The sequence below is a fragment of the Pagrus major genome, chromosome 1 (genome assembly GCF_040436345.1).
Source record: "Pagrus major chromosome 1, Pma_NU_1.0".
Taxonomy (NCBI): Eukaryota; Metazoa; Chordata; class Actinopteri; order Spariformes; family Sparidae; genus Pagrus; species Pagrus major.
Window position 1 is genome coordinate 9,988,342 of NC_133215.1, and position 16,482 is coordinate 10,004,823.

At 45.1% G+C, this 16,482-nt stretch overlaps 2 protein-coding genes across 2 annotated transcripts in view; both read right to left on the reverse strand.

Moving 5' to 3' along the window:
- Positions 1–6,340, reverse strand: part of LOC140995104 (uncharacterized) — a 40,474-nt gene extending 34,134 nt beyond the window's left edge. Inside the window, exon 1 of the mRNA XM_073465025.1 lies at positions 5,731–6,340. Coding sequence (XP_073321126.1) covers positions 5,731–5,824 — 94 coding nt within the window. The 5' untranslated portion in view covers positions 5,825–6,340. The remainder of the gene's footprint in view (positions 1–5,730) is intronic.
- A 2,693-nt stretch (positions 6,341–9,033) lies between these two features.
- Positions 9,034–16,123, reverse strand: LOC141006621 (suppressor of cytokine signaling 1-like). The gene is made up of 4 exons (XM_073478847.1): positions 15,986–16,123; positions 13,197–13,667; positions 10,900–11,087; positions 9,034–10,432 (listed from the first exon to the last, which is right to left on the reverse strand). The coding sequence occupies exons 2-4, from the start codon at positions 13,413–13,415 to the stop codon at positions 10,108–10,110; spliced, it is 732 nt and encodes a 243-aa protein (XP_073334948.1). The 5' UTR covers positions 13,416–13,667; positions 15,986–16,123; the 3' UTR covers positions 9,034–10,107.
- Positions 16,124–16,482: the final 359 nt, after the last annotated feature.

Sequence of the window (16,482 nt, forward strand, 5' to 3'; positions counted from 1 at the left end):
GCAGACAGTGAGGGCAGCAAGACTATAAAACGAAAGGATAAGTCTGGTGATTTATTATTGTCAGAAAATCCCCAAAGAGAAAGAATGAATTAAAGCATTGTCTGAGCAGCCAAAGCCTGATTTAGTGTGGCTTATTAAATAAGATAAAATTAAATCACTTGTACCGTCTGAATGTCCAAAATATGTTCAACCCACAGTAAATAAAGTAAAGGCAGCCAGAGACACAGGACGTTACAGCTCCCGGACAAGAATTAGCCGGGGCCACTGTAAAATGGCAAGTTATAGACGGTGATGTGTGGATTAAACAAGTGATATACAATGTGTTAATGAAGCCTTTTTCACACTAATCAAGAAAGCCCACCAACACCCACTCACATCTGGCTTTGCCTTCAGTAAGGAAAGGAATTGGTGTTGATTTCCAGGTAAGATGAACATGAAAATTAGTGTGTGGGTTTTTCAAATGTGGGTAAACCTGCTAAAGATAGGCAATTAGCTACTTTTCTAATCTTCATAGATTATATTCTGATTTGGAAAAAACATCTTTTTTTCTGGAGCTGATGATGGAAGCAGCTAAGGAGTGAGACATCTCGCTTCGTTCTCATCTCTGTTGAGAGCTGCACATGCGCATCACGTTACTTTTTAAATATCTTTTGCTTCAGTTCTCTTCAAAGCTCAGCATTGACCGGACAATGTTCGAGTGCCGTTCGAACAGTGACGGATGGATTTCGGGTCCACTTGAGTGTTGTGTTTCTTTTTATCACAGCCGATCGGAGCTGGAGCCGATAAACATCCGTGACTACTGTGGAGTCAAATGACGAGGAGTGGATGCCGATTGTACACTCTCACATTAAAGACGAAAGCCAGATGTTAGTGGGCGTTAGTGGGTTTCTTGTAAAGTGTGAAAGGGGGACAGCAGTCACTTGTGTTCGATCAGTAATGATGGAAACATGACACCCAGGTGAACACGCTAATTTTCACCTCTTCGCGTGATGCTAGGATGTTGAATTTCCAGACGTTGGTGCGTACAAACACACAAACATCATTCAATCACGTTGAGTTTAAAGAGAGACACAATGGGCAATGGGAAAGGAGCCAATCATTGATTTTAGCATTCATGTGCTAATTTTGGTATAAAAAAACATGTGGTTTTTGTGCCTAAACCTAACAAGATCATAAGGACGGCCAGTCTGTTCTCAATGCATCAAAAACAGCAGCCTGGTCAGTGGGCCTACACTTTAAAGTTTCACGTTGTAGATATCCCTCTAGCATCACTTCTTGAAGCGTCTCTATCACACAGTGGTATAAAGAGCCAGAAAGTACGGGGTGGCTGGGCTCGCTCGACGGCTCATTCACAGGACTTTCCCCCCAGAGACCGGGATTCACGGTAAATTCACTGACCAAGCTGGCGAATTTGATGAGTTGGGAGTGAGAACGTTTTAGTATCACGTTCACGTTACATGTTTATGACCTGACCTGGACAATTTCCAGCCATGTTTGTGGCGACCAAAACTGGTACTTTATGCCATAACATGATCTTTTCATAACCCCAATGAAGTGCTTTTTTTGCCTAAACCTAACCAGACTATAGAGTGTTGTAGTCTGTAGTCCTAAAACCCGAAAATCAATTAGCATTTTTGCACTTCCGGTTCCCTCGTCTCAAAGTCTATCAGGTTTTTGAATTGGTTTTCAGTTAAATGCCTTAAGATACTTACACGTTTTGTTCTACGACATAAAACACATCATTAAATGTCCCACAATTTAATTATAAACCGCTCACGTGTCTTAAAAACGAAGGTTGCTAACAGGTGACTAAATGAGAGTGAACCACGGCGAAGCTAACTTCAGGGTTGGACTACAAAAATACATCATCGCGACACCACTGCGTTAGCACATCTTGTCAAAACATAAAATATAAAATTGAACGCAAAAACAAACAAACATTAACTTGCAACATAGTCATAATTTGCAGAAACGTGCAGGCTAGCTGTCTCCCTTCTGATTCCAGTCTTTATGCTAACCTAAGCTAACTGTGTGCTAGCTCCAGCTACATATTTACTGTACACACACGAGGGAGGTGTCGATCTTCTCGTCTTCCTTTAATCCGCTGCATCACATTTTTGACAGAGCAAAAAGCTGCATTAGTATACTGTTAATAAAACAAACGCACTCAGGCACATGACTAACACCCGATGTTTGTGTTTTTGTGTGTGTGTGTGTGTGTGTGTGATCCTCCAGCAGAGGAACCTGACTTCCTGTTCAATTATTCAAACATAAACCTGAATTCACGCCGTGAGACACACACACACACACTCACACCCTCCATAATTCACCCTTTAACCTCCTCCCATCACTTCCTGCCTCCGCATTCGTATTTGGATATTTCCCTCCTTCTGTCCTGCGCTCTCCCATCCTCACCCTCGTCCTCACCCTCGTGCCCCTCACCCTCTGTCCACCTCCCCCTTTCCTCTTTGTCAGTGTGCAGTGGACTGAGCACTCAGAGCTGATCTGTTCTGGCATCTGAGGAGAAGCATTTTTCTTTTCCATGGCACTGCTGGAATGTTCAGAGACAAACACATGAGAGGAGGAGGAGGACAGAGGAGGACAGAGGAGGGGAGGAGAGGAGGGGAGGAGGAGGAGGACAGAGGAGGACAGAGGAGGGGAGGAGAGGAGGGGAGGAGGAGGAGGACAGAGGAGGAGACGAGGAGGGGAGGAGAGGAGGGGAGGAGGAGGAGACGGGGAGGAAACGGGGAGGGGAGGGGAGGAGGGGAGGAGGAGGAGGACAGAGGAGGACAGAGGAGGGGAGGAGAGGAGGGGAGGAGGAGGAGGACAGAGGAGGAGACGAGGAGGGGAGGAGAGGAGGGGAGGAGGAGACGGGGAGGAAACGTGGAGGGGAGGGGAGGAGGGGAGGAGGAGGAGGACAGAGGAGGACAGAGGAGGGGAGGAGAGGAGGGGAGGAGGAGGAGGACAGAGGAGGAGACGAGGAGGGGAGGAGAGGAGGGGAGGAGGAGGAGGACAGAGGAGGGGAGGAGAGGAGGGGAGGAGGACAGAGGAGGACAGAGGAGAACAGAGGAGGGGAGGAGAGGAGGGGAGGAGGACAGAGGAGGACAGAGGAGGACAGAGGAGGGGAGGAGAGGAGGGGAGGAGAGGAGGACAGAGGAGGACAGAGGAGGGGAGGAGAGGAGGGGAGGAGGAGGAGGACAGAGGAGGGGAGGAGAGGAGGACAGAGGAGGACAGAGGAGGGGAGGAGAGGAGGGGAGGAGGACAGAGGAGGACAGAGGAGGACAGAGGAGGGGAGGAGAGGAGGGGAGGAGGAGGAGGACAGAGGAGGACAGAGGAGGGGAGGAGAGGAGGGGAGGAGGACAGAGGAGGACAGAGGAGGGGAGGAGAGGAGGAGGGGGGAGGAGAGGAGAGGAGGAGAGGAGGAGGAGGACAAAGGAGGAGACGGGGAGGGGAGGAGGAGGAGGACAGAGGAGGACAGAGGAGGGGAGGGGAGGAGGGGAGGAGGAGGAGGACAGAGGAGGACAGAGGAGGGGAGGAGAGGAGGGGAGGAGGAGGAGGACAGAGGAGGGGAGGAGAGGAGGGGAGGAGGAGGACAGAGGAGGACAGAGGAGGGGAGGAGAGGAGGAGGGGGGAGGAGAGGAGAGGAGGAGAGGAGGAGGAGGACAGAGGAGGAGACGGGGAGGGGAGGAGGAGGAGGACAGAGGAGGACAGAGGAGGGGAGGAGGGGAGGAGAGGAGGGGAGGAGGAGGAGGACAGAGGAGGACAGAGGAGGACAGAGGAGGGGAGGAGGAGGAGGAGGAGGACAGAGGAGGGGAGGGGAGGAGGGGAGGAGAGGAGGGGAGGAGGAGGAGGACAGAGGAGGACACAGGAGGGGAGGGGAGGAGGAGAGGAGAGGAGGGGAGGAGGAGGAGGACAGAGGAGGGGAGGAGAGGAGGGGAGGAGGACAGAGGAGGACAGAGGAGGGGAGGAGAGGAGGAGGGGGGAGGAGAGGAGAGGAGGAGAGGAGGAGGAGGACAGAGGAGGAGACGGGGAGGGGAGGAGGAGGAGGACAGAGGAGGAGACGAGGAGGGGATGAGAGGAGGCGGAGGACAGAGGAGGACAGAGGAGGGGAGGAGAGGAGGGGAGGAGGACAGAGGAGGACAGAGGAGGAGACGAGGAGGGGAGGAGAGGAGGGGAGGAGGAGGAGGAGGACAGAGGAGGACAGAGGAGGGGAGGAGAGGAGGAGGAGGAGGAGGAGGAGGAGGAGGAGGACAGAGGAGGACAGACAAGGAGACGAGGAGGGGAGGAGAGGAGGGGAGGAGGAGGAGGACAGAGGAGGAGACGAGGAGACGAAGAAAGGAGGAGGATGACAGAGGAGGACAGAGGAAGAGAGGAGGAGGGGAGGAGAGGAGGAAGAGAGGAGGAGGAGAGAGGAGGCGGATGACAGAGGAGGACAGAGGAAGAGACGAGGAGGGGAGGAGAGTAGAGAGGAGGAGGAAGAGGACAGAAGAGGACAGACGAGGAGGAGAGGAGAGGAGACGAGGAGGAGGAGACTAGGAGGGGAAGGGAGAAGGAAGAGGAGGAGGAGGAGGAGAGGAGAGGAGATGAGAGGACAGAGGATGGGGTAGTAGAGGATAGGAAACAAGAGGAGAGGAGACAAGAGAAGAGGAGGGGAAGGAAGGAAGGAAATGTAAGGAGAGAGGATGAGAGAGGAGGAAACACAAGGGAAGAGTAGAGGAAAGAAGGAGATGTGTATGAGAGATGGAAGAGGAGAGAGGACAGAACAGTAGAGGAGAGGAGACAAGAGGAAAGGGGAGGTTACAAGAGGATGGGGAGGAAAAAGAAGGAGAGGAGATGGAGAGGATGGAGGAGAGGAGAGGACAGAGGACGGAGGACGGAGGAGGATAGAGGAGGAGACAAGGAGGAGAGAAGAGGAGAGGATATATAAAAGAAAGGCAGGAGAAAAGACAGGAAAGGAGGAGAGAGGAGGAGAGAGGACAAGTGGAAAAGACGCTGAGGAGAAGCAGAGATGAGGAGGAGAGGAGATTCAGAGGAGAGACATGGAGAGCGGCCTGGTGATGAGATGGTAGAGGAGGAGAGCAGTTTCAGGGCTGTAATTGAAATCTAATTATCACCTCAAGTCCCAGCTGACTCCACGTCAAGCACCCGCACACATCTGAGCGCCACGTATGCGCACGCACGCAAATGTCTGCACGTGTACGATCATCACATTATTACCACTAACATCTGGCGTCTTCACACACCAATAATCCGCCTGTCCCGAGAGCAGCGGAGGACCTTCGTGTACTTTCACCTCTCGCTCTCTCTCACGCACATACCAATACACACATCCTCTCTGGTGTACACACCCACACACCCACACACACACACACACACACACACACACACAGAAACGATCAATGACGGGAGATGGGTGACAGGCACCTCTTAATTTCTGATTACATTCGGATGACGGCTGTCACACATGTGCAACGTCATCACTATCACATCACACACCCAACGTCATAACACACACGCACACATAAATACACGCATGCATGCACACACACACACACACACACACACACACGCAAACACAGTGCAGCACCATTTAGGCTAAATGGCATCACATCAGATTTGGCCTGCACTGTCCTGACCTGGTAATGACGGGTGTGTGTGTGTGTGTGTGTGTGTGTGTGTGTGTGTGTGTGTGTGTGTGTGTGTGTGACAGGAGGATGGAGGGATACTGACTGGCTTTCCCTGGCCGAGGTCTCTGTAGAAGCCGCTGAGCTGTCAGCAAGTCCTCGGTCTTGACGGCCTGGAGCAGCTCCTGGTCCTTCCCCATGTCCCCTCCTCCGTCCCGCCTCGGTCCGCTCGGTCCCGCTCTCTTCCTCTGAGCGCCCCTCTCTCCTCCGTTAATCCTCTGCTACATCCTGCCGCCGCTCCGGGCCTCCCTCTGGAGCTGAGGCGCGGAGGGATGGATGCTGCCGGGAGTGGGATGCTCCGGTTCGGCCAGGAGTCCCGCTCAAGTCCCGCTCTCGCTCCCCCTCCGCGCGGTGCTACCGACCCACACCTACCACCGACGGACCGCCCGGACCTCGCTCTCCGTCGGGATGCTCTCCGGCCGCGCAGGAACACGCTCGCGACGGATTCCACAGATCCTGTCCGCGTGACGATTTCACCGGGTCTACGTGCGTGCCGTGCGTGAAAACGGTGGAGCTCGAGCGCCCTCCTATATGACGGGTCAAATCCGCACCGCTGAAATCTCACGAGCCCTCAATCCGCAGAATAACGCGCGGGTCGCTGATGTTTAACGTGTGACCGCTGTCTCCGCCGGCTCGCGCCAGCTCTAGCGCGCTCACACGCACGCACACACACGCACGCTCACAGCCACATATGACATTACATAAACACGAGCTAGTAGTGCGCGCGCCACTCCAGCGGTTGTAATCCCGGTCCGCGTGTTTGCGCGCGTGCGGGCGGGCGGACGAGTCAAGAGAGGTCGTTTGACATAATAATGGACTCTGTCGCGTGCGGGAGGTGCACTCAGAGCGCGGGACAGTGGGTCGCGCGGACCCGAGAGACACTCAGCCAGACTGGATCTGAAATATTCAGACTGACTTTAAATAAAGCGCGGATCATTCATAAATATCTTGCACTGCAGCTTCATTTTTAATGTGCAGTTTTATTTTTTATATGTATTAAAATCATTTAATCTTTTGTTTTATCTCACTCCCTTTAAATCGATACCATTTTATATAACTTTACCCTCGATTTGCACAAGAAAATCCCCAGACTCCCTTTAAATAACGCTTAATTTTGCGAGTTCTTGAGTTAGGAGAAACTTTACAAACTCCGTGAAAGGTTTACTACAACAGATTCTTACCTACTTGGGCCTTCTTGTTAATTCGGCAAATGTTGCACATGAAGATATTTGTTTCTTTGTGTAAAATACATTGTTTGCAGTGTTGGTTAACGTCACTTTTAAAAGTAACTCATTACGTCAAAAGATTACTGCCATTAAAAAAAAGTAACTTGTTACGTTACTGCGTTATCTACTGAGAAAAGTAACGCGTTAGAGTACTTTACAGTTACCAAAAATGACTGTAAAACCGCTTTGTGACTTGTGCGCATGTTGGTAATATTGTATTGTCCAGAAGGCCTGCAGCCTTTGAATGTATTGACTCTGCCCTCGTTTTGTAGCCTTCTTTATGGCCCACAGCTGATAACTCTGCAGCCTAATAATAGCAATGACAGACGCAGTATAACATTTACAGCTCTTTATTTTGCCGACAACCTGACAGTGAACTGTGCAGAGGGGAAATCCCCAGACTCCTTTTTAAAAATTGCTTAATTTTGCACAAAGCTGTAGCCATGCTGTTTATCATGGTTAGTCTTTGTCAGCCCTAAATATGCACTACTCAAAATGAGTTAGGGATATTGGGATATGGGTGCATATATGCATGGATATGCAATAACAGTCAAATGAAATGTGTTGCGTCAAAACACAAAATAAGAATTCAGATATGGTGCCACACAAACAAACCAGCCTCGCCTCAGTATGTGTCACAGTGGTGATGGTTTTACGTCAACACGTTTAAGGTTAATGAGACAGAAATGATTTGAGGGCAGAGAAAGTGTGTGTGTGTGTGTGTGTGTGTGTGTGTGTGTGTGTGTGTGTGTGTGTGTGTGTGTGTGTGTATGTGTGTGTGTGTCCCTGGTGCAGGGCTAATTTAGACTAAAGGGGCCACTGCCAGTCAGATTTAGGACAGGAAGTGGAGCACATGACGGAAGACTGGTGCTTGATAAAAGAAAAAAAAGAAATCAAAACTGTCTGTATGTGTGTGCATTAGCTGTGCGTGTTGAATAGCAGACAGTTGTTCAGTTGAGTCAGCTTCACACAGGGCCGGATTAAACCACAAGGGCGGACCAGGGCACCAAAATGAGCTGTGGGCCCCCGGCCCAACAGAACTGTGTGGAGGGCTAATTTGAGAATATGTACTCACTGAAATAGTGAAGCGGTGTCGCCCCTAATTTCATTTAAGGGGCTTAACTTAGGTAAAGAGAGCAAAATCTAGAGGGAATTCAGGCCATATTTCAAGGTTAAACAACGTATTTGATAACCCATTAGCTAACGTTAGCATTCAACAACGTCCTTGCTAATAATACATTTTGATTAAATCGAGCGCATTTTACTTCCAGGCTTAAATAGATGTGCAGGGATAATTTAGAATTAATTTATAACTTACCTATTGTATTGTGTAACACTATCAACCAGTAACATTACCAAGGAAATGGTTGAAAGCTAACATTAGCTGTTGTCGAATGGAAGCTAACAGGTAGTCACATCTGTTGTTTTACCTTGAAATATGACTTTCAGTATCCATTGTCTTATCAGTTGCCGATCATTTAGGAAGTGATGAAATGATAATTTGTCAGATTTTCTATGTTTATGTGACTTGAAACCTCGAACAGAGCAGTACGACATCTGAGCTTCCCAACCTGACTGTGATGTCAAAGGATAATGGCCGCCACGTGAATATGGTCTGTTGGCCTCATTTCTCAGCCGCTTGGTTAAAACAAAAACAGGACTTTCACCCCAGAGACTCAGACTCTGTTCATCTCCAGTGTGAAAAAGTAAAAGCCAGCATATTTTTTCAGAATATTATGATGTCAAAGTGAAACTGACCTTTGATCTTTTGGATTTAAAATGTCATCACTTTGTCATTTTAATCCTATTAGACATTTTTCTACAAAAAAAATAAAAATGTCATCGCTATAATATGAATTGTTCAGTAATGGTCAAAAAATGTGTTTAGTCAGACCACAGACCTTTGACCTTTGACCACTCAAATCTAATCAATTAATCCGTGAGTCCAAGTGGATGTTTATGCCAAATGGATATCGTCACAGCGACCCTCACCTTTGACCTTTCACCGCCAAAATCTGATCAGTTCATCCTTGAGAGCGAGTCCGAGGCCTTTAGGATCCCTTGTGCCCCGGGCCAGCTGCACACTTTGACTTGTCAGTGGTTCAACCATGAGTTCACGCATATTATATTTTGTAAACTAAAGTTTTTAATTTATTCAAGATTAACATAGTTTTGCAAGGCGTCACACTCTTCTACAATTCCTTGTTCACATGACTAGAGGACAGTAACTACTGATATGTAATTATTTCAAGTGTTGATGAAAAGTTAAAACTGCATTAATTAATATTGTATTATTTCACAAATGAATCACATCAATACATGAAATGTGAAAAGTGTGGCTCCTTTCGACAAAAGCACAGAGAAAAAACACAAAAAATAATTAAATAATAATAAGCTGGTGACTACAGAGGCTGAGAGTGGTTGTGGTTATCTCAGGATAACAAACTGGCGTTCTCATTATAATCATTTTATGAAAACAAAAGGTCATTTTCTTGTGATACCTTCTTCCAAAATGGTCCTCCTCATTTTATCCATAACTTATCTCAAGAAAACAACCTCTTGCTTTCTCATGAAAATTAGGCGTTTGTCCCATTATCCAGAGAAAATGACCTATTGTGTTCTCCAGATAATGAGATAATGAACCCATTATAACCAGAAAACCACTCTTTTGTCCTGAGATAACAAGATAATTGCCTCACGAGCTATAATCTTTAACTAGATTAAAAACATAATTGCAAACACGGTGGCTTCTGGCTGCCTTTCAAAACAAAGTACAGGAAGAGAGAATATCACACTTTCATTGATGTGGCCCGGAGTAACTAACACTAACATCTTAGCCAACATTAGAAGCTGACGATGTGTGAATTTCTTTTGATATTTTTCTGCTCCCGAGTGGCCAGACATCAATTAATGCAGCTTTAAAGAGCAGCAAACTTTACATTTCTATGGACGTGACGAACTGATGCATCACGGAGGCAGTGGTGCAGCATTTACACAGGATTTGATGAAAACATGTCGTATACATGTAGATAATAAATGTGGATTTAAAGACATGTACCATTTTGAAAACGTGTGCAAATAACCCTTGAACATCTTGCAGATCAAATACTCTGTACGCTGTATTTATGTTACATATAATAAAAAAAACAACATAAAACAATACCTTCACTCTGTCCACACACATATACTATACCACACTATATACAATGAGGGTACGCATGAACATAGTCTTTAATTTGATTGCTGAGTCCAGGTAAGGTGCTTGTATTTTCTGCTCCATACGCTCGTACGAGAGCCCTCCTGCACATCTGCTTCAGGTCCTCCGGACGCTGCCTGCGGTAAGGTGCTGTCAGCTTACAGGACGAGCTGGTGTAATACGTGAGCAGAGCGAAGAGTGAAGCAAAAGTCCTGTGGCTGCCGTACAGACTGAAGCGCAGGTTGTTCAGCTGGACACGAACGCTGGTCGGGCCGTCATCGCTTTGGTAGCTCAGAGTGAAGAAGACATCCGGCTGACCGCTGTCTCTGCACAAACAGCAGCACACGGTCACTTTGTGCACACTTAATGTAGCTCGTGCTTCTGCATTACATGCAGTAGAAGCAACATAGTACAGGCTGATGACATATGCATCTCTACCTTCTATTTTTAAGATTTGAATCTGATAATGCAGACAGAGGAAGAGAAACTGTTATACATATTTAATATGATAAATGAGCATCTGGAAATCAATTTCAATAGTCTAGACTGGGTAGAATTTCTCATCTATGTGGAAATACCCTTTGGCAAGGGACACCTGGGCAAGAGACCATAAAAACAACAAAACACTTGTCTCACTCATTGCCTGTAAATGTATTCTGTTACAGTGAAAAGCCCAAACACGCCTTCTACGACATCTTTGTATTTGCCATTTGTATAATACTGAGTTTAGACAAATACATATATATAAAGAAAACAGATAAACAACACTACATCTCTGAAAGTGGTAGCTTACCTGATGAGGAAGGTGCCCAGCTGTGCTTGAGAGAGTATTTCATGTGCCTCCTCCATGGTCATTGATCCCCAGTAGTAACCACTTTGCTGGAGCTGCATGTAAGTGTGTTTTACTAGTTTGTACTCTGCTGCGCTGCTGAATGGACGGAGGTGTGTGGGCAAGCTGTCAGCATCAGCTCCAGTCACTGGCTACAGCAGAGACGGGATTACAAATATGATCAGTCAACATGTAAAGAGGACACACACACACACTGATATGAGATGTGAAAAACATATTACAGCTATAAATCAGACTGTTTCACTGCAGTCAGACACAACACAGATGATTTTCAGGAATATTTAGATTACTCTGACAATGCTCTAAATCCTGATGTTTTCGTCATAGCGGCACCTCGATCCCCTTCACTTTTCCAGTGTGACAACCCACGCCTGAAAGTGTTGCTATGAGGGTGTTGTGGACGTGCTATTGTGTGTCTTTGAAGATATCAGAGGAAAAAGTTGCAGCTGGCCAGATGTGGAGCGCCGACATGATAAAAGCCAGGCCCTGCTCTGCTCTTCTGACCCAGCCAGCGTCAGCTTACTTGCACTTTCTGTTTTCACAATACAACACCTCACACACTACTGATACCACTGACCGACACACTCCACATTTGTAGTTATTTCTCTAAATTTTCCATCTTCAGTTGTGTCCATTCTCGTATCTGTCACGGCCCAGGAGCTGGGTTTTGACACCAGCAGTTGTGAAACTACTTTGCTACTTGCTTTGGTCATGGGAAGCATGAGACCCTACTCTGTTTATTTACTGCTTTTCCTCTGCTCTGCTCGCATTCACCATCACTTTCTGCCTCTCGCTTTATCTCTCTCAATCAACCACAGGCTTACTACGAACACCCTTAAAGGTGTGATGTGACGCTCAGAATATCAAAGAGATGATGTTGTTGATGCGTCTGCCCTTTGTCGGCTGACCTCAGCTTGGCTTTGTGGGCTGCCTTTTTTTTAAATTGGCTTTTGTGGATTCTTCTTTGTGTGTTTGATAATTTTAGCGACGATTCTCTGACCAATAAGTGGTCTGCAGTCACCTTTAAGTATCACCCAGCTCACTTGATACCAACTAGAAGTCCAAAGTACTGTCCGCAATTTAAAAGGAAATGAAAGAAAAAGTCTATCAAGTCATACCACGCAGTGGAAAAACTACTAAAGTTTCTGGGGTAATTCACAGCCTGAGAGGAACACCTGCAGTCACAACTCAGGGCTGAAAACGGTGTTAAAATCTAATCTTAGAAGTGACTCATTTTCTTCCTTTCCCTTTGTCATAAAGATTAAAAGTGGAATAAGGAACCCTGAAAGAACCTCTGTGAATAAATCCAGCTGACCGCAGAGACTTCAAATAACAATTAAAATATTAATTTTTAAAAACTTTCATTTCCACAGGCACTTTTGCAACATTAACATGACGCTTTGGATCATTTTGTTTATACTATTTTATTTAAATCTCAGATTTTTGACTTTTAATGTGATTTAATGTCTGGAGAAAATAACATTATCATATTCATCAACAACACCCATAGTACATGTTTATTTATTTATTTTGATATTTGTATTAAAAGTTGGTATTAAACATTCTTCTTACTGTTGTTGTTGTTGTTTATAATAGTTTTTGTCGGGAACACAAATCTTTCCATGCACACCAGCATAATAACAAAAACAATACTAAAAATGATGATTATCGTTACTATTTTTTATGATTGTTGCTGTTGTTGTAAAGTGTTTGGCTGGAAAAAAAGGTACATTAGCTCAGTGTGGAAAGTCTGTTATTTGTCATTAATAAAGCAACGAGTCATCTCATAACCACATCCTTTAAAAATGTTCACTGAAGCGCTCTACTTAAGTGAAATTTTGGTACTTTCTACAAATAAAACACAATGAGGTGTACCAGCTGCACTTTAAAGTGACGCTAACACATAAATGCATCAATACTTATAATAAAATGACGTATTTTATTTTATTATTCTGAAATGGGTCATTTTGCATAATGAGTACTTTCACTTTCGGTACGTTAAGTATATTTGACGCTGACACTTTTGTACTTTTACTTGACTTGCAGGATTTGTACCTGCAACAGGGAAAGTTTACACTGCGTACTTCTTCCAGCAGTGGATGTAACATTAATGAATAATATCCTGGTGTTTGATCTCTGACTTTATATTGCTGCAGCCATCTTTCCACGGCTATAAAATCAACATCAGAAGTCATAACATCCACAATCTGTTCTTCACAATGAGCAAACTTTGTACTTACCCGGCGCCAGGATTCAGGCTCGTCCTCTAAGTTGAGTTTGTTCCAGAACAGTAATTCTAGCCGGCTCTTCGTCGGCCCTTTCCTCTCTGGGTTAACTCTCTCTGGTCTCTGTGCTCGTTCGGGTTCTGCAGGTTCTTCTGGGCTTTGGTTCTGTGTCTCAGCTGCGCCGTTCTGTTTCTGGCTCTGAACTACTGTTCTATCAAGATTGTCTCTGACCATCCTACAAAGGAGAATCCTCCCCTTGATCGCCGGTTGCGCCAGTTCCTCCTTTTTTCTCTGGCAGATCCTCCATCACTGACTTCTTTCTGGTCGCTCATCTGCTGCTCAGTCCTCCTTGAGACTCCATGTTGCTTCAATAACAAATTTTAATCAGGATTTAATCACATTACCACAAAGTACTGAGGGGAAGCGGAGGCTGGATCTGCTCTGTCAACTGTCCTTGAGGTGCTGTCACTGAACAATCTGATGATGCTGAAACACAGAAAGGCAAACACAGTTACAGTCCATCCATCATCTTTCACCTGCTACAGCAGCTGTTTCTGACCACTTTAGGGGATGCAAAAAAAAAGTTGTGACCACATCATTAATATATCTTTAACTTTCAAGATTATAAGACAAACCTGTTAACCTGTAAACCTGTTGTCTATATACATACTATACATGTAAATATATGTGTCATTTACTGTTAATTGTACCTTTGATACTTCAGTACATTTACTTTTTACATTTAATATCAGCTACTTTTACTGAAGTACTATTCATATGGGTAAGTTATACTGTAGCATGATATCTTTACTTTTACTTTTGCTTCTGGCTTTTGGGTGAGGCCAGTGCACAAGTGGCCTCAAGCAGACTTTCTGCAGACTTCACTGATTTAATCAGCCACAGTTCACTGCAATACGGACGTGATGTTATAGTTTCTCCGGCTCCTGACTTAAAAAAAACAAAACAAACTTAGGATCGATGTTTAAAGTCTGCAAGGGCTCAGGAAGCAAGTCGAGAGGGAGGCTACTTGGATTCAGTCTGAAGTTGTGGGCCAGACGGATAAACAATTAAGTTAAGTGTTGGGGAGATTTGCAATACTCTGAATGACCCACTTCACATCGCCCATTGTTTTTACTTTATCATTTGATACGTTTTATTGTTTGTTTTCTTATAAAAATATCAATTACAGCTGCTTTATTCTTCTGTTGCAACACATGTAATAAAATCTCTGTGTGAGTGAGTGTGTGTGTGTGTCTGTGTGTGTGGGCGCCTGAGGGATAATCAGGTGTCACGTGACTGCCAATAAAAACCACAATTTTTCATGTCAATGGGAAGGGCGGATGTAACATGTTTAATAACAGTAGCATACTTTCACTTTCTTCCGAGACAATGCAAAGAAATGTTTCTCCATCTCCTTTCTTCATAATGATTTTTGATTAAACTGTTAGTGTGCAGACGCTGTGGTGAAGTTTATTCATGAAGCTGCTTCCCAGAGCAAAATCCTTCCAATATGAAAGGATGAAAAGTATGATGAATGCAACAGATGTACAATAAAACATTTTATGGACGGAAAAACTTAACAAGAAGGTCCTAAAAATAATTAGACTTTACATGCAGGAGTTTGTAAGGAGAGCTTTTCTGTTTTTAAATAACTTTTAACACGCAGTAAGTCACTTAAATTTGGTGCTTTATGCGCTGAAATAATTACGAACAAAACTACGAGGAGAATTTCTTGTTTTTTGAGAAGCTGTTGTCTTTTGCCTTTTTTTTAAAGATAAGACTTTATTGATCCCTCAGTGGGGAATAGATACTTAAAGTCTGTTTTATTTTCATTTTCTGCTCGACTTCTTCTCTGAAATGGTGAAGGGTGCACATAAATATCACACTGAGTCACAGTCTTGATCAGTTATTTAAAGGACGGACTACTTCAATATTTTTGTGCGGCTTCACCAAACACTTCACTTTCTGAATCTCGGCCCGAATCAAAGAAACTTCCTTCTCCCGAAGAGACGGACTGTGGCAAACTGTGGTTATGTTGTGCAGACCTTTTTTTTAATATATATAATAATAATAAGACATTTTCTAGCCTGTTGTTAGAGTCTTTGTAATGATGGAGTGACACAATGACTGTGAGGTCTAACTTTCAGTCTGCATAGTTACATGTCTGTGCTGGGTGGACAGTGAATCATCTGTTTTTACAGCCTCAGTTTGGACACAGCTTTTATTCCTGTGATGCTGGGCCAGGATGGACATGAAAACCCTGAAATAAAAGCCGAAAGTCCACACTTTTGACCCCATAGTGATAGTTTTACATGAAACCCAGCGTGCTGGAGTTCAGAGAAATCATAATAAATAAAGCAAGAACGTCCAAATATTAATATTCTTCCGGAAAAGTGGACAATTTCACAGATACACTGCTGCAAAAGAATTTAAAAACTGAACAAACATAAAAAAAAACTCAACGCCAGTGATACATATTTTGTTCTTGTAATTACAAATGATGGAGTTTGTATAAGGTGCTGATGTCATGCTGATGACACACGAGACTGTTATGTTTTCATTTTAAATATTGAGTTGATGCGACAGGGAAGAGTTCTCAAAACTGTCCCCACCTAACTGACATAATAATAAAAATAATAATTAAAAAAAGCTAATTTGTCTGTTTAATTACGCCACACAGCAGATTCTGATGAAATAGTGTTTCTGGACTGCAATTTTGAGTTTTAAATGAGCACAGAAAACTTTTTTGTCACAGCTCCAGCTCATGATTAACAACGCATTGATTAAACACGAAGCTTACTCACATGTGATGAGCTGCTGTCAGAGGCTCGCGGGGCTCCTGTGAGCTGCTGTCAGAGTCTCTCCTGACGGACGGTCGCAGACCTTCTTCAGGAGAAACATCTTTACTTTCGGTTAAGTTGTGTGTGTGTGTGCAGGAGGAGGAGGAGGAGGAGGAGGGGCCTGCTGATCAAACTGTGCTGATCAGTCATCGCCTGTTCCCTCTCACCGCCTCTCCAGCTACAGGTCCGCTTGCGGTGGCACACGCACTTCTCACACACGCACACGGTGGTGAAATAAATAAATTAAAAAAAAACATGCGCCAAGAGTGTTCAGGTGATCGCAGACGTTACTTTCGCTTTCACTTTTGGGGCAGCAGGCTTTACAAGAAATCACGTGATCTGCGAAAATTGGCTGTGCGTCGGAGTGTGGGTGTGCGCGTGCGCGGAGCTCAGCCAGCATTTGAATATTTCATGTGTAAAATATGTTGCACGCGCGTAATTACACTAAACACATCCAGCGT